The 22,427-nt window shown below is 34.6% G+C and overlaps 1 protein-coding gene across 4 annotated transcripts in view; it reads left to right on the top strand.

The window, feature by feature from the left end:
• LOC131166291 (uncharacterized) overlaps positions 1 to 19,913 on the top strand; it is a 37,148-nt gene extending 17,235 nt beyond the window's left edge. For all 4 annotated transcript variants that reach the window (XM_058124699.1, XM_058124701.1, XM_058124702.1 and 1 more), the window contains 4 exons: positions 11,761 to 11,870; positions 12,619 to 12,886; positions 17,685 to 17,829; positions 19,325 to 19,913. In XM_058124699.1, coding sequence (XP_057980682.1) covers positions 11,787 to 11,870; positions 12,619 to 12,886; positions 17,685 to 17,829; positions 19,325 to 19,328 — 501 coding nt within the window. In that variant the 5' untranslated portion in view covers positions 11,761 to 11,786 and the 3' untranslated portion in view covers positions 19,329 to 19,913. The remainder of the gene's footprint in view (positions 1 to 11,760; positions 11,871 to 12,618; positions 12,887 to 17,684; positions 17,830 to 19,324) is intronic.
• The last annotated feature ends 2,514 nt before the right edge of the window (positions 19,914 to 22,427 follow it).

The following is a 22,427-nucleotide window of genomic DNA, read 5'->3' as shown; positions in this document are numbered from 1 at the left end:
TAATTTGATTTATCAGCAAATACGAATCCCCTAGTGGATGTCTCTAATTTTGATTATGAGAGGGATGTCTTATTATTAGCACAAGATAGATATGAAATTTATTATCATTGCTTATACCTAGAGTGATGACCAGGCTTTGACTAATGAGATCAGGGTTAAAGATATATAGAATAGGATGGATCCCTAAAGCTCATTTCTGTGCAATGGACAACAGTATGCTTAAACTTGTGATTTTCATGTTAGCATGGGTTAAGCATTTTGAATTAAATACCAGACATAAATGCCATGTCCATTTGGAAATGGATAAAGATTCTTAGTATAACAAGATAGTGCTTAGTGAGTGCGTATACTAAGATTTTCATTTTAAGCAACAACCACTTGCCAAACCTATAGTCATCACAATCCCCTAAACTTAAACCTAGGATCTAAGGAAACATTAAATAATTAAGTAATATTAATTTAAATCCATTTTTCCTTCGGACCTACGGGGTTTGGTTTCATGATTATCCATTTCGTTTCCTTTTCTAAGCCTCTGGCACTTCTGAGTAAACAGTTAAACCATACATGCCACATAGTTTTGCAAAATAAGCAGGTTATTTAATCTATTTTTACTCAATGAGGCATGACAATGAGATTTGTAAGATGAACCCTTTTCAAAAGATTTATTTCTTTCAGCTTCTAAGGGTTTATTTGAACTATACTTCTTAGATTTGAAAATCATTTCAGAATAATTGTCAATTTTTCTTTCTAAGGAGATGATTGTCAAGACCTTCTTAATCTTTTTCTTCTCAAGGATAGCATGATATTCCTTTCAATTTTTCTATTTGTTGAGCTATCCTTTTATTTTCATTTTTGAATGATACCTTCTTCTTATTCACCCTAACTAGAAACTTATTAATTTTCAATAACAAATTTTCCAGTTTTTCACATGAAGACATGCTTTCATTTATTAAATTATTAATTCAGTACATGATTCATCAAAAGAATTAATACAATAATTTTCACATGAATCATTGCATGCAGCAACAACAACAGTATTTTCACAAGGAATACCAGATGATTCATCATACAATATATTGCAATATTTTTCACAAGAATCATCACGTGCATTAATAACAAGATTATCACAATATTCAATAGATGATTCAGCACATGTAGCAACACAACATTCAACACATGAATCATCAAACGAGCTAGAGTGAGAATCATATATCTCATGTTCTGTTGATGCACTATCCCTATCACTTACAACTCCCTGATCATTTGAACATGATATCTTTGGAGTGATGGTTTCCTTTTCCTGGGTCTCTTTATATCTCTTTTCCAGCTCAACCCAGATCTCCAGTGCATTAATACATGCCATAATCTCATGAAGAATATTAGTATTTACAGCACAGTACAGTAAATCAATGACATATGAATTTGCATGCATAAAATTAATATCATTTTCTACTGGCATACAAATTCCCTTTTCAATCATCTGTCAGGCCCTCCAATTTATAGATTTTACAAATATGCTCATTCTAATTTTCCAGTGGGTGTAGTTTACACCACAAAACAATGGAGGACTGGAAGGTGACTGTCCCTCATTGAATGGGAATACACCAATATGAGTCATCTCGATCTTTTAGCAAAAACGTTTAAGTCAATGTCATGAGGTTCTAATACCAATTGTTAGCTTTGGTGTATTCCCAAGAGGGGGGGGGGGGTGAGTTGGGTATTTAAAAAATTTGTCCCTAGGTTATCCAATCTAGTAGTAGCATTACACAAGCCTAGGGTCTTTTTATTTAATTATAAACTCAATCAACACATGTACTATATATAATGAATCAAACATACAACATACATGTGTTGAAAAATAAAAGTGCAGAAAATAAATTTGCGGAAATATAAAGAACATGCACGATATGTTATCGGGGTTCGTCCAACTATGCCTACGTTCCCGCCTCTAGCTCGCAAGTTTGAGGATTCCACTAAAGCTCATTTAACGGGTGGAGCGGCACCGATTACAAGCAGGTCAATTAGCATAAGGTTGACCTCAATCTTTACAAATTTTCCTTGGGGGGGCGGAGAAGGCCCTAACAATCCTTACGGGCTGGATTACCGCCCCCTCAGGCCACGCCTGGAATACAACAGTATTTTTCACAACATAACTGGTACAGTGATTATGCTTCTCAAGTAAAACAGATATGTACCCGATATAATCTATCACATGCCCATCAACAGTATAGGTAATGTAAGCTCAGTGATGTGAATATATGTGCAAATAACACTAAACAAGATATGATTACAATAATGTTCAAGAGTGTTCTAAGCAAGCTGTGTCTTTTAAACACGCTAAATGAAATCTCAATAGCAAATCAGGGTTTCAAAAATGTTAATAAAATTTTTAAACTTAACTCAAAATATTTTCCTTTAATGTAATGAGCACAAGAGTAGTTTGAAAATATTTTAGTTTGTTGAAAAATATTTTACACAACAAAATCAAAGTTATAGGAATCTTTCAATAACAATGCAAATATCCCTAAGCTTGTTAGTTTATCCTAACACAAGATTTATAATATTGAAATCTGTGAGATAAACTTAACTAAATTCCCCAAAAATGAATCACACAATCAAACAAGAATAATGGGAGTATTAGTAGAATCTAGTAATCACAAGCACACTCAATAAGCTCTCACAATATCAGAATGTATCAAAGGAATAAGTATTTAAGAGTATTTTGAGCAAAATGAGATTTTGAGATAGAGAGGATTTTTGCTAATGATTTTGGCTAATCTCATCTTAATCTTTATAAATGAACCCATATTTATAGACAAGGTAAAAAATATAACCGTTTGGGACCTATTGGGTATTCTTAGAAAAGTCTAAAAACACTTAAGAGTAATTAACTCATTTTAACCCTTATTTACCTCGGGTAAAATAAATTTAACTCGAGAAGGTTCGGGACTCATTTTTAAAAATTCTTTAAAATAGTTTAGCAGCCGGAGTCCTGGTTCGGTAGCCTGAACAAAAATCAATAGCATATTTTCGTAAGTTGGGGTGCCCGGTCCTGGGTTCGGTAGCCCAAACGCAGGTGTTTGGTCACCTGGGGCTTATTTTGAACTAAATTCCTCGGTAGCCCGAGGTGGTGAGGGGTCCCTTTCAGAGGGTTCGGGCTCCCGTGGAAGATATGCAAAAAAATGGTTTGGTCGCTCGAGGAGTTTTGAACTCCTGGGGTTCGGTCACCCGAGCTCTCTCAAATTTCTCTAATTATTCAATTTTATTCATTTTTAACACTCCTCAATTTTGTATGATATATGTGCATAAGTGTTGGGACCTAGAGTCATATTAGGGTCTTACTGAGCTTACCATATATCCTATATCATGACATGCAGAGATTATCACAGACCGATATAAATTATTACAGACCCAAATAATATAAATTACAACAAGAAATAATCTTCAGGATCTTCAGGTTTTACTTCGTGTGCCATCAATTGATTTGCTAATATAAACCTGCACACAAACTTGAAAGCTATCAAATATTAGAGTATTTGTCATTATCAAAACGGGGTGTGACCTATAAGGTCAACAAAATACCTCAAGATCCTCTTGACAACTATTTGGTGAGATCCTTTAGGTGTTGCTTGTAAACGAGCGCACATGCCGACGCTGAACATGATGTCAGGTCTACTAGCCGTCAAATAAAGCAGGCTACCTACATTGCCTCGGTAATATTTCATATCTACCGGCTTTCCTTGCTCATCTTTGTCAAGACTAATAGAAGTGCTCATTGGAGTCCCCAATGGCTTGCCACCTTCTATATCGAATTTCTTGAGCAGGTCTCTTATATACTTAGATTGATTTATAAATGTGCCATTCTTAGCTTGTTTGATCTGGAGACCAAGGAAATATGTCAACTCACCCATCATGCTCATCTCAAACTCGTTTTGCATGCATTTAGCAAAGTTTTTGCATAAATCCTCATTTGTAGCATCAAAGATAATGTCATCAACATAGATTTGTATGATGAGCATATCATTATTTTTAGACTGTATAAACAGGGTGCTATCTATTTTCCCTCTAGAAAAACCATTTTCTAACAAGCCATTTAACCGTTCATACCAAGCTTTAGGAGCTTGTTTTTAATCCATATAGGGCTTTCGTTAGTCTAAATACATGATTAGGAAAATGAATGTCCTCAAATCCTAGTGGTTGTGCTATACTTCTTCATTTATAAATCCATTCAAAAATGCACTCTTCACATCCATTTGATAGAGTTTGAAGTCTTTATGAGATGCGTAAGCTAGTAGCATTCTAATTGCTTCCATTCTAGTTACGGGAGCAAAGGTTCCATCGTAATCTATTCCTTCTTCCTGATTGTAACATTGAGCTACCAATCTAACCTTGTTACGGACTACAATGCCGCTCTCATCCTTCTTATTCCTAAACACCCATTTAGTGCCGATAATCGAGTGATTAGTGGGTCTAGGAACTAACTTCCACATTTTATTTCTTTCAAATTGATTTAACTCTTCTTGCATGACTACTATTCATGAATCATCTTTTAATGCTTCGTTTATGTTCTCGGGTTCCTCTTGAGATAGGAACGCACAATGATTGCACAAATTTTTTTTAACAATGATCTAGTGGACACTCCTCGTGAGGCTTCACCTATAATTTGGTCTTTCGGGTGATTCCTTGGGAACTTCCACTCCTTAGGCAATTTAGACTGATCGTGAGAGTCATTATTTAAAGGTGTACTGATTTCATTACTCTCGTCCTTTATTTCTTGAATTGCTAGGTCTTAGAAAAGGTCTAAACCTTTTCTAACTTCAACTTCCTCAACATTTGTAGGTTTGGAAGAAAATGGATTAGCCTCATCAAATGCTACATGAACTGATTCTACAACTGAAAGGGTCATGCTACATGAACTGATTCTACAACTGAAAGGGTCCTTTTGTTGTAGACTCTAAAGACTTTGCTATTTATAGCATATCCTAGGAAGATTCCTTCATCTGACTTAGCATCAAATTTTCTTGGGCCCTCTTTATCATTTAAGACAAAGCACTTACATCCAAATACATGGAAGGAAGATATATATATATATGGTTTTCTATATATATATATATATATAAATATATATATATATATATATGGTTTTCTACCCTTCCAAAGTTCATATAGGGTCTTCTCTAGGCTGGTCCTAAGAGAAACTTTGTTCATTACATAACACGCGGTGTTCACCGCTTCAGCCCAAAATTATTTAGGTAGGTTATGCTCATTAAGCATGATCCTAGCCATTTCCTAAAGTGACCTATTCTTCCTTTCAACAACTCCATTTTGTTGAGGTGTACGAGGTGCTGAGAAGTTGTGAGATATTCCATGTTCATTACAAAAGTCTTCAACGTCTTTATTTTTGAATTCTCTACTCTCACTTCTAAAGTTTAGAATGCTGTACCCCTTTTCATTTTGAAGCTTCTTGCATAAGTTGATCATCTTACACACTTCATCCTTGGAGGATAAGAAAAGTACCCACGTATACCTGGAGTAGTCATCAATAATGACGAATGCATATTGCTTTCCTCCTAGGCTTTGTGTTTTGGTGGGGCCAAATAGGTCTAGATGAATGAGTTCTAATGGCCTACTAGTGGAGATGTGCTTCTTCTTTTTAAAGCTTGCCTTGGTTTGCTTCCCAAGTTGACAAACATCACACACCTTGTCCTTTACAAACTTGGTGCTAGGTAGACTTTTGATTAAGTTTTTTTTAGCTAATTTGGACAATAGGTCCATACTAGCATGTCCTAATCTTCTATGCCACAACCAACTAGCTTCATTCAAGGCTGTGAAACATTTAACTTCTTGAGATATCAGGTTTTCAAAATTTATGCAATATACGTTGTCAACCCTATTAGCAATAAACAAGGTGTCATGCTTCTCTCTATGTTCAACTATGTATTTGTCTTGTTTGAATGTTACATTGAAACCTTTATCACCCAATTGACTAATATGTTTTAACCCTTCTACTAATAAAACATCATCAATTACCAAGGAGGGTTCCTTGCCGACTTTACCGATGCCGATAATTCTACCTTTAGCATTGTCTCCGAAGGTGTCATGTCCACCATCCTTTAGCGTCAATGAGTTAAACTTGGACTCGTCTCCGGTCATATGCATTGAGCATGCACTATCCAAGTACCATTTGTCTTTTGATTGGGGTGGACTTAAAACGTACTTACAAGAAGGGATTGAAGATGTTTCTTTTGGTACCCAAACCTCCTCAGGTCTTTTTGAGTTTTGTTTTAGTTTCAGTTTTGACTCTCCACACCTTTTTGATTTTAACATTCTTTCTTTTGTATGGACATTCAACTTTATGTGTCCCTTTTCCTTACATAAGAAGCACGTAATGTGTTCATATGCATTTGTTGAGGATGTGCTTGCATAATGTTTCCAAGCTTTTAGAAAATACCCCATGTAGAGGTTCTTTTTCTTCTTGTTATCAACTCCATTAAATCCTATTCCTTCTTTATCCAAGGACATTCTTTGTGATCCAACAAGTTTATCAAAATTTTCTTTTCCTCTAGTGAAGTTGTAGATGATTTTAGCTTGATCTTCAATTTTACTTTCAAGACTACGCATTTTTGAGTCTTTCATATTTTTATCATTCACTTGCAACTTTACTAGTTCTTGAGCTATTTGGTTGATTTTGCTAATGAGTTCATCAATAATTGAGTCTTCTTATTTTTCATCTGATTTTGATGACTCTAGTTGGTTCCTTAATGTTTCATTTTGTTTTCTTAGTATGATGTTTTTCTTGGATACTTTAATGAACCTTTTATGCAATGAGAATAGTTCGGCTTGAATTTCTCTATATGAAGGCATACTCTCACATGAGTCACTACATGATTCATCACTAGATTCTTTAGGTGAGCTAGAATAAGAATTTACTTCGTCGTCTCTCACCATGAAGCAAAGATTTGTTACGTCTTGATCACTTGATTCACTTTCTGAGTCACTTGAGCTAGAGTCGTCCCAAGTAGTTGCTTTCATTGCTTTCTTTTTCTTCTTCTTGGCATCTTTCTTGAGTTGTGGACAATTAGACTTAATGTCCTACTTTCTTACAATTGTAGCAAGTTGGGGGTTCATTCTTTGTTTCTTTCTTGCTTGTTTTGCCCTTGTCAGTTTTTGACCCTCTGAAATTTCGAGCAAATCTCTTATTCTTTTTGAAGAATTTTCCTAGTTGTCTAGTGAATAAGGCTATATCATCATCATCTAATTTATTGTCCTCTTCCTCACTTGAGCTCTCCTTTGCAGCTTTAAGAGCCACTGACTTCTTTTATTTACTACCTTTGGTAGTTCTTTCATTTATCGCCATCTCATACGTGTGAAGCGATCCTATCAATTCATCTAGGGAAGTGTTTTTCAGATTTCTGCCTTCAGTTGTGGCAGTGGCCTTAGGTTCCCAAACGGGATGAAGTCCTCTAAGGATTTTCCTAATCATCTCATAGGTAGAGTAGTTCTTAGCTAGTGCATTTAGAGAATTAATTATGTGGGTGAACTTAGTATACATACTAGTGATAGCCTCCTCAGGGTTCATCCTAAAGGCCTCATACTCGCTGGTAAGCATGTCAATCCCACTATTCCTCACATCAACCATACCTTCATAAGTAACTTCAATCTTATCCCAAATTTCTTTAGTTGATTTACATCCCATGATTCTATTAAACTCGTTGGCATCTAAGGCACAATATAGTGCATTCATTGCACTTGAATTTATCTGCAGCATCTTCATATCATTGTCATTCAATTCTTTTTCTTCCTTAGGGATTTCCTTATTGTCAACACTTTTAGTGGGAATAAGGTCATCATGTGTGACTACTGTCCAGACCTTCCAATCCATGGTTTGTAAGAATATCCTCATTCGTTGTTTCCAAAAGGTTTAGTTCACACCGTAGAAGATAGGAGGTCTGGATGAAGATTGGCCTTCGCCAAAAGGGGATACACTAAGTGTGCCGTAGGGATCTTTATTTAGCTCCTAGTTAAAATTTACTACAACCTAGCGCTCAGATACCAATTGAAATTAGGATGTATTCCCAAGAGGGAGGTGAATTGAGTAATTAAAAAATTATTTGCGGAATTTTAATTTACCTTAGCCCTTATTTATTTTAAACTTTCACAATCACACAATCAGGATATCTAAGTAGCGACCGTACTATACCAATCGGGAATCTTAGATATGAATATGAAAATAAATATAAAATCTGAATTTACAATGCAAAATCAAGCGTTGATTAATTCAGTTGAGCAATATATTAGAATCTGAATTTCAGTTAAAATCAATGATATTTTCAGATACAATTTCAGTAATGGAAGTTGGTTTATCTTAGCATATATGCTTCAGTAGTATGATTAATCACCAACCCTTTTACCTTAGCTTATCACTTAAAGACTCAGAAATTTAAGCTATTCCGAATTTTTTAATCTAACAACATAACCAGCAAACAATAAGTATTCTTGATTTAATCAAAATCAATTTCCAATCATTCCACAAATTTCCAATATTTAGCAAGTATCAATATTCAGCATGTTCTCAAGGAATATAAAATCATGCATGCAGATTATATCTTGCAGAAATTAAATATTTTAAGGGAAGAAGAGCTGAACACCAGATTTTTTACAAGGTTCGGTCAGCAGCCTATGTCCTTGCCTCAAACAACCCGCTTTGAGGATTTCCTTTCCACTTCGTTACTAGGTGAAGCAATCCTCTCTCCGTTTAAGGTGAAGCTGCCTCTCTAACAAGAACAACCCTCTCGTTAGGCAATGATTCAAATACCCTGAATCATCAAAAACAAAAACAAGAAACCATTTTGTTCGTACAATGGAATACTCTCAGCTAGAGCAGATTTGTACAAGTTAGAATCAATATACTTCAATGAAAACAATATAGAAGTTGAAGCTCAAGATTGTATCACCAGTATTCTGATTATTGAGTGAGAACTTTAAGAGATTGAATCAGAATTTCGTGTAAAAATTCAGCAAGAACACAGCAGCACTTTGAGGAAAACTTTCAGCAGTATAACTCAAAATTATAATTCGTATGTGTGTTGTATGTTTTCATAATTTGCGAAAATATAAAGTATATATAGTGCAAAAAGGTTTCTTACCGTTTTCCCCAAGTTTTATCTGAGTTTGGAAATCAAATAATCAATTTTGGAAACAATATCAGCGCTGTTAAAAGTTTAAAACATAGATATCAGTCAGCTGGACACGAGGGGTCAGTCACTTGAGCTCTTTTAAAAATAGTGCATTCTGAAAGTCAGAACTGGGCCAATCGCCTGTTCCTATTCTGTTTGCTCATTTGCAAAGTCAGTACCACATTAGTCGCCCGATGATGAAACATCAGTCGCCTGACCACTTGGCCACTTTTTGTTGTTCAAAGTTTGGTTCCAAAACAAAACTTGTATCTTGGAAAACTTATTTGAGACTTTATAAAAATATTTTCCATGATTAAAAATATGTCTCTGAGTCCACGATATATCCTAAGAGCTTCAATCAATAATATTGAAATTTGAAGTACTTACATGATACTTTAACAATATGAATCTATCTAAGTTCCTAAGTCTTCGTGCGATGAAGCTTCTAATATTCTTTTGAACTTTAAGCAAATCTTCAATAACCTTCATGTCCCTTATGACTTGAAGCTTTATATCTATTATGACTCATAGTTTTAAGTGTAAATGTCATTCAAGCTCTTCAAGTGTATTCAATTGATTTCATACGAACACTTAGGCCCTGAAACTCAACTTAAACAACCATGTTAAGTAACCTTGATTTGTTATCATCAAAACGAGATTAAGCCTTGTTAGGCCAACATTATTTATTTTAGTTTTTCTATATATAAATATGTGTGTGTTTGTTTGTGTGTGTGTGCGTGTGTGTGTGTATTGGTAGGTTGTATTGTTGTAGGAGACTAGGAATTTTCCCAATCCCCCCCCCCCCCCCACTTTCCTTCTGTTTCTGCACAACCTAGCCGTCTTGTTTGGGTCCTTCTCTTTAAACTAAACAGGCCCACTTCTTTATTTGCATGCCCAATAAAAAATAACGATAAAAAACCCAGTTCATTTTCTTACATTGCACTATTGCAGAAGCAGGGCTTTATCTTTTCTGCATACCAACTTCATTAACACAACACTCTGACATCTTCAAGTAAGCTTTCCCCTCCTGGCACACCAGCAGGCTTACCACATCAACATATTGCTCCTGACAAGAAACTGCCCCTGAATCAACTTTCCTGACCTGGATCCAAGTTCCAATTTTTCTTTTGTTCATCTTTTGACTTTCTGATCTAAAGACAGAACTTGAAATTTGTACCTTCTAGAAAATTTGATTCACTTTCTGTAAAGCTTTCATACGCTTCTTCACAATAATTCTTCTCTGATCTCAGCTTATTAAAAGAAAAAAAAAAAACAGCTAAAAAAATAGCAACATGGTGATGAATTATTGGAGGAAAAGTGAATGCCTTTTGCCATACTTTGGGTTCACTATCAAGCCTTTTCACACCTTTCTTAGGTCTGGAGAAAATGTTTGCAAAATCATCTTTGGTGGAGGTGCCTTACGGCATTAAAAAAAAAAAAAATTTGTTTGAGGCTCAATTCTGAACTTTACTGCAGCCTCATATCTTTGGTTGATAACACCTTCTTACTTTTCTATGAGTGATGTTTTGTTCCTATCCGAAGGGGCAACTATTGTTTGGCATGATATCGTTCCCATGAGTATTGGCAATATGCTCTTTGGCTATCCTTGGTTGGATGATTTGAGTGAGACTTGAGGCCAAGAGAATGCATGTATTTCACTATAATGGTAAGTAGATTATGTTGAACTTGTTGTACCAACCAAGAAAAAGAATCTGGAAATATTGACTATGCCAAAATTACCCAATTGAAAACCCTACGAGCAAGTGCATGCATGTGTTGACAATCGAAAGTCTTGAGAGCATTCCTATTTTTGAGTTTTTCATTCCCCATGTTTCTCCTGATACTGATTCTCAATGAAGCTCCTTTATTTCTTTGGTTTTATTTTATTTAATTTTTTGCGTCACTTGAGCAGAGTCTTTGAAAAAGTCCAAGTTCATTGCTTGTCTTTAACCTCCAACATATCAAAATTTGGGGGGTTTTTTATTTTTAATTTTTGGAGAAAATTTGATGCATGACCGAATTTGGATGGTAGGTGGACCCTTGTTGGAGGCTGATTTAGAAGAATTGGATTAAAGAATTGTCAGATCCTGATCCCAAAAGATTTAGGTGTAATTTATTAGAATTATGTTTATGAAGGGGGTTTGTTTTAACTTATGTGTCTTAGTTTTTTTTTTTTTTTTTTTTAATATAAAAATTTAATGAGGGGTTTATTTGTCTTGTTATTTATTTGGTTTTCCTGTGTGTGTGTGTATTTAGTAGGTTGTATTGTTGTAGTGAGTTTTTCAGTGAATTTGAAAATTGGAAGTTAACATGTGTTCACCCTTATCTTATTCCTTCTGTCTTCTCTTTTTGCTTTCTTTCCTCTTTGATGCTACATCACCTATCTGTTGGATGTTTGGGGTGGGGTGGGGGGGGGGGGGTATCGCTTCTAATCAAATCGTAAAAAACAGTAATCTTTTGATGTAAATTCCATTTTTTTAATCCTGGTGCTCTCTGTTAATATAATTTTCCATTCTTTATGATTGCTTCATCAATAATAATTACATAAAATTTGATCTTTTTGATTTTAATAATGTGTTTTCAGGTGGGAGATCCTTTTTAGGGTTCAAAATGGATGAGGGAATGAAGCAATTTCAAAAAAGCTTAATTGAACTTGAAATTGAAGCAGAAAACCTCCTTTTGGCTCGTAATCAGGTGAATCAAATGCTGGTCTGTCTGCATTTTTTCTCTATTATTGTTTTTGAACACTCCAGCGCACATATATTCACAACTATGCATGTATGTAAATACATGTAATGGTGAGCATTCAGTCAAATTTGGATTTGGGTGGCCATAGAGTGAAATTGAACCAAGTCAACTGCATTCATCATTCTGAAAACATTGAAAGAAGAATGGCTGTTTTCATGTATATCAGTAGTTTACCTGAGATTTGGTGAAATTCAGTCTCAATTAGGTCGATCAAAAAAATAATTGCCTATAGTCTTGTAAATTCAGAATGTTACACGAACTGGGTCTAATTTTGAAACTATGGCTGTTAATTAGTTTTTTCATGGCACAGAGTGGGTGGGGGAGGCGGCAGTTTTTTTTTAAAAAAAAAAATCTCTGAATTGGAAATAAATAATTGGAAATTCAGTCATAGATAATTAGAAATTTGGGAAAAAAATTGTAATTTAAGTTGGATGCTGTAGTTGTAAGTTCTGCATTTTTTGATGAAAATTGCAGTTTTAGTATTTGTTTAGATGCCAGAAAATTGGGACAAATAATTGAAAATTGATTCAATATTTGGATGAAAAAAAATCATTTATACAATACTTGATTGTGAATTTCGAAAATCTAACCACAATAGGGTTGACAATTAATTTGTGAAATTAATCACGTTTCCATGAAATACCAATAGATCATTTGTTGATATTCTTATTGAAATGTGGTGATGGAAATGCAGCTAGTTGAAAATGATAGGGTGAGGAATGGGAACCGGGAAGCACTTACTGCATTGAGGAAGAAAGCTCGGACAACAAAAACGAGTGTACCTACACCTTTTGAGTCATTAATGAAGGAAATTGAGGGCACTGAATCAAGGCCTTTGGTTAAGGAGGTGTGTACAACCTGTGGCAATCATGACTCGAAGGAAAACACTTGGATGATGTTCCCTGGAACTGATGTCTTTGCTAGGATTCCATTTCATGCTGCACATACCATTTTAGACAAAGGTTTGTTCTTGTATCTTCTATTTTAAAATGATTGTGTTTAGATGGACTCAAAATATTACATGAAGAGCTTATATTTACCAAAAGCAAACATACATTTATATTCTTACTGGGAAGCATTGATACCAACATGGGTTATAGACATGGTATCGACACGGCGAGACGACAATTTTGAAAAATGAGTTCATGGCACAGTGTGGATACATAATTATTAATATAATTACATATTCATTTTACAAACTACAGTCTACATTTATATTAGGGAATATTGGTCTAACAACAAAAAAAGAACTCAAGAAACATAGGACAAAATGAAGTACTGTCATTCGTCAACTATAAAAATTCAACCAGAGGGGCAGTCAGACAGAGTACAAGAGCCATCAGTGCTGCTTATCTGCCATATTATTTTTTTTGAAGAACAATTTTTAGTAATAATACGCTGCTTCAAGTGATGGCTGATGGTGGACGATGGGCATAATTCATCAAGAAATGGAAAAAAACTAGCAAATTAACCGAGAGAGCGAATTGTTTTGGGGGGGGGGGGGGGGGTTTGTGGAGGAGAAGAAAGAGGTTGAAAACTTGGAATGATGGACTTACCATGGGCATAATTCATCAAGAAATGAAAAAAAACTAGCAAATTAACCGAAAGAGCGAATTGTTTTTGGGGGGGGGGGGGGGGGTGGAGGAGAAGAAAGAGGTTGAAAACTTGGAATGATGGACTTACCAGTTGCATTGGTTGAGTTCGAAACTCGAACTAAAGAAGCAAGGAAGCTAATGATCTTCCTTGGGTAAGTTGCAACCCCTCTTTGTCATTGCTTTGGCGGAGTAAAGATTTTTTCTTGGTTGGGAGGTTTGACGGTGCTCTACAAGGTTGGCACAAGGCACTAGGGCTCCAAAACCCGTGCACACCAATGTTGAAGAACCTCTTGACTCCTTCAATCTCTCAACTTTTTTTATTTTGGGTTTTGTTAATAGAATTAAAGGGGGCAACAAATCGCATATTTTTGCTACAAGGAGTGTCATGGTTGTGTCCTTGCTATGTTGCGAAGTCATCGTTGGGGAGTGTCTTAGCTGTGTTAATAATTATAATAAATTTACTTAATTTTAAACACGTGTTATTGCTTCCTAGTATTCATATGCATACTTAAGTTTTAGTCCCTTGGAGCTCCTCTTTATATGTTAATTTATTCCATGGTTTTAAACCCGAATTGGACTCATCAGTCCGACTTGGTTAGATGGGAACCAACCATAATACTTGTCTAAGCATCGCCTATAAGCTAAAAATTCATCAAACTAGAGTCAACCTAGCCAAAATTGGGTAACTCGGCTTGACTCTGACACACACAATGGACATGCTAGGTTGATCAAACCTCTTTGTCAAACTTCTTACTTGAAAAGCCTTGAATTATGAGGCTAGGTATTCAAACATGCGGTGACAGTAATAACTGTAAAGGAATTACTACAGCAATTACAACTATTTTTGTGATAACTATTGTGGAACTAAACTTATGAGTTATACAATGAAACTGTGGGAAAGCGTAATTGAACAAAGAATAAGATTAAAAATGAGGCTTTCAAAAAACCAATTTGATTTTATGCCTGAGAGACCGACAATAGAAGCTATTTATCTTTGAAGAAAAAAAAGGGCAGCCCGGTGCACAAAGCTCTCGCTTATGCGGGGTCCGAGAAAGGGGCGGACCACAATGGATCTATAGTACGCAGCCTTACGTTGCATTTTTGCAAGAGGCTATTTCCACACCTCGAACCCGTGACCTCCAGGTCACACGGCAACAACCTTACCGTTGCACCTGAGAAAAGAAGAGGGACTTGCATATGATTCTTATTGCCCTAGGGAAAGCCTATGATAGAGTACCAAGGAAAGTTTTGTGGAAGATTTTACAGAAGAGGGGAGTATGCAGTAGATATATTGATGCCATTAAGGATATTATGATAGAGTAACGATGTTAGGATTGCAGAAGAGTTTAAGGAATTTCCAATCACGATAGGTTCACGTCAAGGTTCTATTTTGAGCCCATGTATTTTTGCTTTAGTGATTGATGAATCAACTGATAATATCCAAAACGAGATCCCTTGGTGTATGTTGTTTGCAGGTGATATTGTTTTAATTGATGAAAGTAGGAGTCAAGTAAAATCTAAGTTAGAAGTTAGATCTATGGAGAACAACTTTACACTCTAGAGGTTTTAGGATAAATAGAAATAAGATAGAATAGATGAAATGTAATTTCAATCACGTAAGGAGTAATATTGTGGATAAGATCAAACTTAATAATCGAGAAATTAATAACACTAGTAGATTTCTATTTCTTGGATCTATTATGCAAGCGGAATGAAAAATTGAAGAGGATGTAATACATAGAGTTAATGTAGGTTGGCTAAAATGAATCAGTGTTTGGGCGTGCCTACTGCTTGTTGAATACCCTTAAAAATAAAAGTAAAGTTTTATAGGATGGCTATTATAACTATCATGCTTTGTGGATTAGAATGTTAGGCAACTAAAAAATAAAATAAAAAGTAAAAGATTCTGAAATGCAAATGCTAAGGTGAATGAGTGGTATAACACTAAAAGGATAAATTAAGGAATGGACAGATTTGCAATAAGTTAGGCATAACACTTGTGGAAGATAAGAGAGGGGTGACTTAGATGGTTTGGGCTGTCGAAGCCCTGGCAAGTAGTGCATCAATGAGGAGGAATGAGCTAGTTATTGTTACTGTTATTAGAAGAGGTAGGGTTAGACCTAAAATAACTTTGCATGAGATAGTAAAGAAGGATTTAATAGCTCTTAAGCTAGCAGAGGAAAAAGCCCTCAATCGTTTGAATTGGCGGAAAAGGATTCATGCAACCGACCTCACCTGGTGGGACTTAAGGCTTCTTCTTGTTGTTGTATACATTACATGTATAGATATTCATGAACTTGTTGGGATTTATCAAACGCTCAATTCTTTCTCTAACTTAATACAACCTCTCTTTCGCTATATTTTAATAAATTTTAAGAATATTTGAGAAATAATAGGAAAAGAGGCTTAAAAATGGTCCTAATGTGTTGATATTAATTGGTTTTGGTTATGATTTGTTAATAGGTGACTATTAACAGGTTTTCATGTAAACATATATACACATACATATATGCATAAATAAGTAGCATAGCCAGTTTGACCATTGATCCGATCCATTGGTCCAACCAAACCAGTGAATTTTCTGGCTTGCTCGCATGTCTAAGTTTTAAAACCATGCTTAATTCAACATGAGTTGTGACTTGTGAAAGAACTTACTTCAAGTTGTTGGATTTCGTGTAATCCTGATTTCTTTTGGGTCAGTTTGGCCCATTGGGATATATATATATATATATATATATATATATATATATATATTTTTTTTAAACCCTTAGTTTTGGTGGACTCACCATTATATTGAGGCTAAATATCCATTTTTGTTGTTTGTGCGTCATTCATTTTCTATCTGATTTCGTGATGGTAGACTACTCGTACCTTGTCTATCTGATTTCTTGATGGTAGATTGCTCATACCTTGTCTATTAAGTGATGCAGATCAAGCTCAGCTTGACTAAGAGGCAAAGAAACTACAAAGAAAAATTGAAGAGGATGTAATACATTGAGTTAATGTAGGTTGGCTAAAATGAAGTAGTGTTTGGGCGTGCCTACTGCTTGTTGAATACCTTTAAAAATAAAAGTAAAGTTTTATAGGATGGCTATTATAACTATCATGCTTTGTGGATTAGAATGTTAGGCAACTAAAAAATAAAATAAAATGTAAAAGATTCTGAAATGCAAATGCTAAGGTGAATGAGTGGTATAAAAGGATAAATTAAGGAATGGAAAGATTTGCAATAAGTTAGGCAGAACACCTGTAGAAGATAAGAGAGGGGTGACTTAGACCCTGGCAAGTAGTGCATCAATAAGGAGGAATGAGCTAGTTATTGTTACTGTTATTAGAAGAGGTAGGGTCAGACCTAAAATAACTTGGAATGAGACAGTAAAGAAGGATTTAATAGCTCATAAGCTAGCCGAGGAAAAAGCCCTCAATCGTGTGAATTGGCGGAGAAGGATTCATGCAAGCGACCTCACCGAGTGGGACTTAGGGCTTGTTGTTGTTGTTGTATACATTACATGTATAGATATTCATGAACTTGTTGGGATTTATCAAACGCTCAATTCTTTCTCTATCTAACTTTTTAACTTAATACAATCTCTCTTTCGCTATATTTTAATAAATTTTAAGAATATTTGAGAAATAATAGGAAAAGAGGCTTAAAAGTGGTCCTAATGTGTTGATATTAATTGGTTTAGGTTATAATTTGTTAATAGGTGACTATTGACAGGTTTTCATGTAAACATATATACACATACATATATACATACATAAATAAGTAGCATAGCCAGTTTGACCATTGATCCGATCCATTGGTCCAACCAAAACAGTGAATTTTCTGGCTTGCTCGCATGTCTGAGTTTTAAAACCATGCTTAATTCAACATGAGTTGTGACTTGTGAAAGAACTTACTTCAAGTTGTTGGATTTCGTGTAATCCTGATTTCTTTTGGGTTAGTTTGGCCCATTGGGATATATATATATATATGTATATATATTTTCTGTTTAAACCCTTAGTTTTGGTGGACTCACCATAATATTGAGGCTAAATATCCATTTTTGTTTTTGTGCATCATTCATTTTCTATCTGATTTCGTGATGGTAGACTACTCGTACCTTGTCTATCTGATTTCTTGATGGTAGATTGCTCATACCTTGTCTATTAAGTGATGCAGATCAAGCTCAGCTTGACTACAAGGCAAAGAAACTACAAAGCTATGTAAAGGAAAAGTCCCTCTTGATCTCAGAAAAAGGTGCCCTTACTGACAGGATCAATCCAGGTTTACTCAGATCTCTGGTGACTCTCTCAGACAATGCAAAGTAAGTCAAAAGTTATTTGTGTTGCAGACCCTTAGCTGCCGATACGCTCTGTAGAACTTCCATACCAAAGGAAGTTATGCATGAGGAAGTAGGAGTTGGCCTCTGCAATATTTATAATATTCTTTATATATCTCTTGGATTTCAAGCCATAAGCTGCCTGTTGGTTTTCAAACCTGAATGTAGTTTACCTAACGGTTCTTATGGAGCAGGAATTATATTTGAGAGTTGAAATAGGCAGAAGGAGAAATGAACATTGACATTTTGGAGTTTCATGGAGGAATTCTGTTATAGGGGACTTCGAACATCACATTAAAAGAAAATATTGTTTAAAACAAATTTATTCAAATGTGTTGGAATATTTTCATTTGCATCTATTTTCTGAATGCCTGAATTGCATTTCAAGAGGGGCTTCTTCTGATAACTGTGGGGGATTCTATTGGCAGTACTTCTTGAATGCCCAAAAGTTTGGGGTGTTTGGGTCATCTATTTTGTTAGTTTTCTTATTGCAGTCTAAATATTTTAGCTTTTTGGTTAAGAAGCTGATTGTTTCTAACTTGAAAATTTATTTTGAAGACCCAAAAGATCTTATAATTTTTAGAAATTTATTTTTGATGTTATATCTGTTTCTACCTTCATAATTTTAAGCCCTCTGTAGTCTGAGAAAACACTTTAGTTTAACAAATTTCTGTTACTATTTTTCTACAATTTAATTAAAAAATTAATTTGTTATTGATACATCTTGCCCTTTTTTTTTTTTGACTATTTTAAAATTCAATATTTCATGTTTTGGATACAAAAGTAAGATATGTAGCATAAGCCTCATTCATGGACATAACATGTGTTGCTTCATCCTTTCATTAACATTGATTGCAAACGCTTGTGCATGTGCACATGCATGTAGTACTTGTGCCAACACTTATGTGGGCTCAAATTGATTGATTTTTGTCTGCAACCTTAAAATAATTGCTTTTTGTTTACTTCTTCTCAACTCTCTAACAAAGTGTCGCAGAAGATTTGGGGACCATTTATTTACGTACTCATGATACATGTTACTTTTATTGTTTTCATCTGGATGCTCGTCGTCTTGTAAAAATAAAAAAAATAAAAATGATGTGAATAATCCCTGCAGAAAATGTGGCCTCTTCCTACACTCCGTCTTTTTTCTGTCTTGATTGTTACAAGTTTGAGCTAGACAAAACGAATTTGGATTCTGGGTTGACAAGCTCATGTATGTCATTGTCTGCACACGGTTTGCATGCCCTAGCATCTGTCATTTAGAGGGCTTGCCTGAACTTGGCAGTGTTCCGCACCACACAAAATGTAAATCGTTATGTGATTTGTCTTCACATTTATGGATTTTCAGATCTTCTAGAACTAATATTGCTTTCAAGCTTATTGTACTTCTCCTCAATTGGCTGGCAATTAATGACATATTCTAACTGCATAGGATGTTGTGATTGTAAATTCCTTTTTTATCTGTTGTTTCCTATTTCAGGTGAGAGTGGGTTGCTTAACTTTCCCCACTGAAGACTGGCCAAGCAAAGCAAGTTTTGATTAATCAATCTCATGTGGCATCTGCTTTTATAAAGATTGGAGCATTGAGATGAAGTTAGAAGTTCATTTTTGGTAAATTGCAGTGCCTGATAATGTGGATCCCCACTGACCGACTGGCTTAGGTGCTTGCCTTTTTACTTATTTTTTTTTTTTGGGGTTCCATCTCTCTTCCTCACTCACCCTTTTTACATATATTTTTTAAAAAAGTATTTCAAATGTATATGTAAAATATTGGTGACGGATTTCTCATCTCTCACTAGTTGAAGGCTAGTGAAGACTGCAAGGCATCTTTAGTCTACCGCTCTGAAACCAAAAAGTTCCCATTTATGTAGTGTAATGGACTAATGCTAAGGGAGGAAGGTTGATTCTAGGCCTGCACTTGTAATTTGTGGGTGCAAACTATCTTTTGGGCTTCCATGACCGCAAATGGAGAAGCAACTTTGTTTTTGATAGCATGGAATTTATGTTTTAAGACTTGAAATTGTATGAATTTAGGCAAAAATGTAATACTTGACTGATACCATTTTGAATTTCAGATTTCAATTTTATGCAAGCAATTCAGGGTTAATAACATGTGTCATCTTGGGTTTGGGGAATCAAGTCAATTGACTCGTCAAACTACCCATTGATCGTGGTTGACTGGCCCAAGCACAGTGCCCACCCTACCTATTTACCCCAACCCAAACCTACTAAACCTTGCACTCAGCCTAGCCCAGGGTCCAACCTAGCCTAGTTCAGTCCAAACCCAAATCTTTGAAACCAATCACGATCTAACTTGCCCTTAGTCCAACTTAAAGCCCAACTTGCTTTAGCCCAAAACCCTACCTCAACTTGAAAAGGATTCGAGCCTAGTCCAACCTAGGATTAGGCAAACCCAACCAGAGTTAACACCCAGATCCAACTTAAATCCGTGTCCTTCGTTTGGCTTGTGACAAAATTTGAGAAAGCGTCAGAAATTTAAGAAAACAAAAAAGAAAAAGGAACAAAGAAAGAAATTAGAGAACAGAGAGATATTAGAGAAGGAAAATAGTGTTCTGCTTTTACCTCTAAAATGACACTAGGGTTTGGCAAATGAGGATAAGAGCTTGAAGCTCTCTACCCTCGAGTCTTCGCTTGACCTACAAAAAAGGGATCATTGAGACAAATTGAGTGAGGTTGAGGAAGATTAGAGAGAGGTTGAGAGAGACTGAAGATCTTAGAGAAAGAGAGATTTGAGTGTTTGCTTGCATGCTTGCTCCATTGATTGTTTTGTGAAAGTTCATGGGAAAAGGGTTTTCGCTACGTATTTGCGAATAATAATAATAATAATTATAATTTTTTTTAAAAAAAATAAATGGTTTCAAAATTTGAGCAATAAAACTATACGAGGATCGCTATATAGTTGGGTTACAAAGTTTTTTTGTTATGATGAACTGAATTAGAATAGATAAATTAATGAGATGTTAAAAGTTCATTTGTTTTGTAGGTTAAGGAGTTAGAGTTTCGCTATGTTATTTATAATTCATGTTTTATGCAATTAAAATATCAGATTGGAGAATTTTATGGTGGGGTTCCTTAACCTATTTATTTGGGTTAAAGTTGGCTGATGCTTGCTCCTCAGCGGTTCAAACTTTAGACATCTTGTGCAGGCGCAAAAACCAAAAATTAAAAAGGGAAGATTTAATTAGTTTCAAATTGAGGCGTTTAATTTGAATTTTCATGAATTTAGATAAAATAAAATATAAAATTTTATTGAGTTTTGTCTAAATACTTAACAAATCCCTATTCAAAACTTGAAATCCATACTTCCAAACACAGTGTTAGTATTCGGGAGTATCAATTTTGGGTTTTGGTTTAAATTTCTATGAATTTGAAAGAAATTAAATAAAATTTATATTATATTTTATCCAAATTCATGAAAAATATAAATATCCAATGTCTGAATACTATGCCATCAAATGTTCGATTAGGTCCTCATCTTGCGACTCATAAATAACAAATCAAATGTGAAATAGAACTGTTCTCTTAGCAATCCAATCTAGTACTATTCGACATATAATCTTTAGCTTGACGTATCTACTTAGTCATATCAAAATCATTTCAATTCACCGTGATGTAATTTTTCATAGAGCATATGATATAATACTAATTAAAAGAACATAATGTGTTGGGCCGGGGGTAGGGAACCCAAGGACAGTGTCTTATCAATTTTCTTCCCTAATCAAACTTAAAGGGGGATGGGGAGATGTTGACAAGGCAAAGAGAATTGCTTTATGTAATGCAAGACATTTCTAGGCATGTTCTACTTTTCTTGTTAAATTTCATTTTCAAGTTGAAAATGAAGTGGCATTGCTTAATTAGCTCAAAGAGCTTATAAACAAATGTCATTAATTAATTTTTACCCTTATAAGTGCATATATATATATATATAACCTTTCTTCCTCTTTTAAAAATAGGACTATTATTTATTTGTTGTTGAAATTTAAGTAGCCAAGTAGGCCAAAGTATTAAGAGTATAATTAAAAGCTTAAAATTATGTGCTTTTAAAATTATTAGTAAATATAACACGTGCATTATGTGAGTTTAATTATAGGTGGATATCTTGAATAATATGCTTAGATAATTTCAAATATAATTTAAATATTTTTTTTAAAATTGATAATTTATTGTCAACATAATTAAGTTTATACGTTAAAGAATAAACATTTTAAAATTTATATTTTATTTATAGCTATAAATTAAATATAGACACGGATATGATATTTGGATGTGATATAAAATAAATGTGATGACATAGAAAATCTTAAAAATATAAGAGATTATATAGTTTTGGGACACATTTAAGTTATCTTACATCGTATCTAAATATTATATATAATAATTTTTAAAATATTATTCTATACTCTATACAAAGAAATTTAGGACAAAAGACATTGACCTACCTTGAGGTTTGACAAAAGGACAAAGACCTCCCTTGAAATTTTCAAAATCCTATATACTTTTCTTAATATTTTATTTTTCAAACACTTATACAATTATACTCCTAATTAAATAAATTTTTTTAA

This window comes from Malania oleifera, chromosome 10 (assembly GCF_029873635.1).
Source record: "Malania oleifera isolate guangnan ecotype guangnan chromosome 10, ASM2987363v1, whole genome shotgun sequence".
Classification (NCBI taxonomy): Eukaryota; Viridiplantae; Streptophyta; class Magnoliopsida; order Santalales; family Ximeniaceae; genus Malania; species Malania oleifera.
Note: the sequence above shows the minus strand (reverse complement) of the source record. Positions and strands in the feature narration are given on the sequence as shown.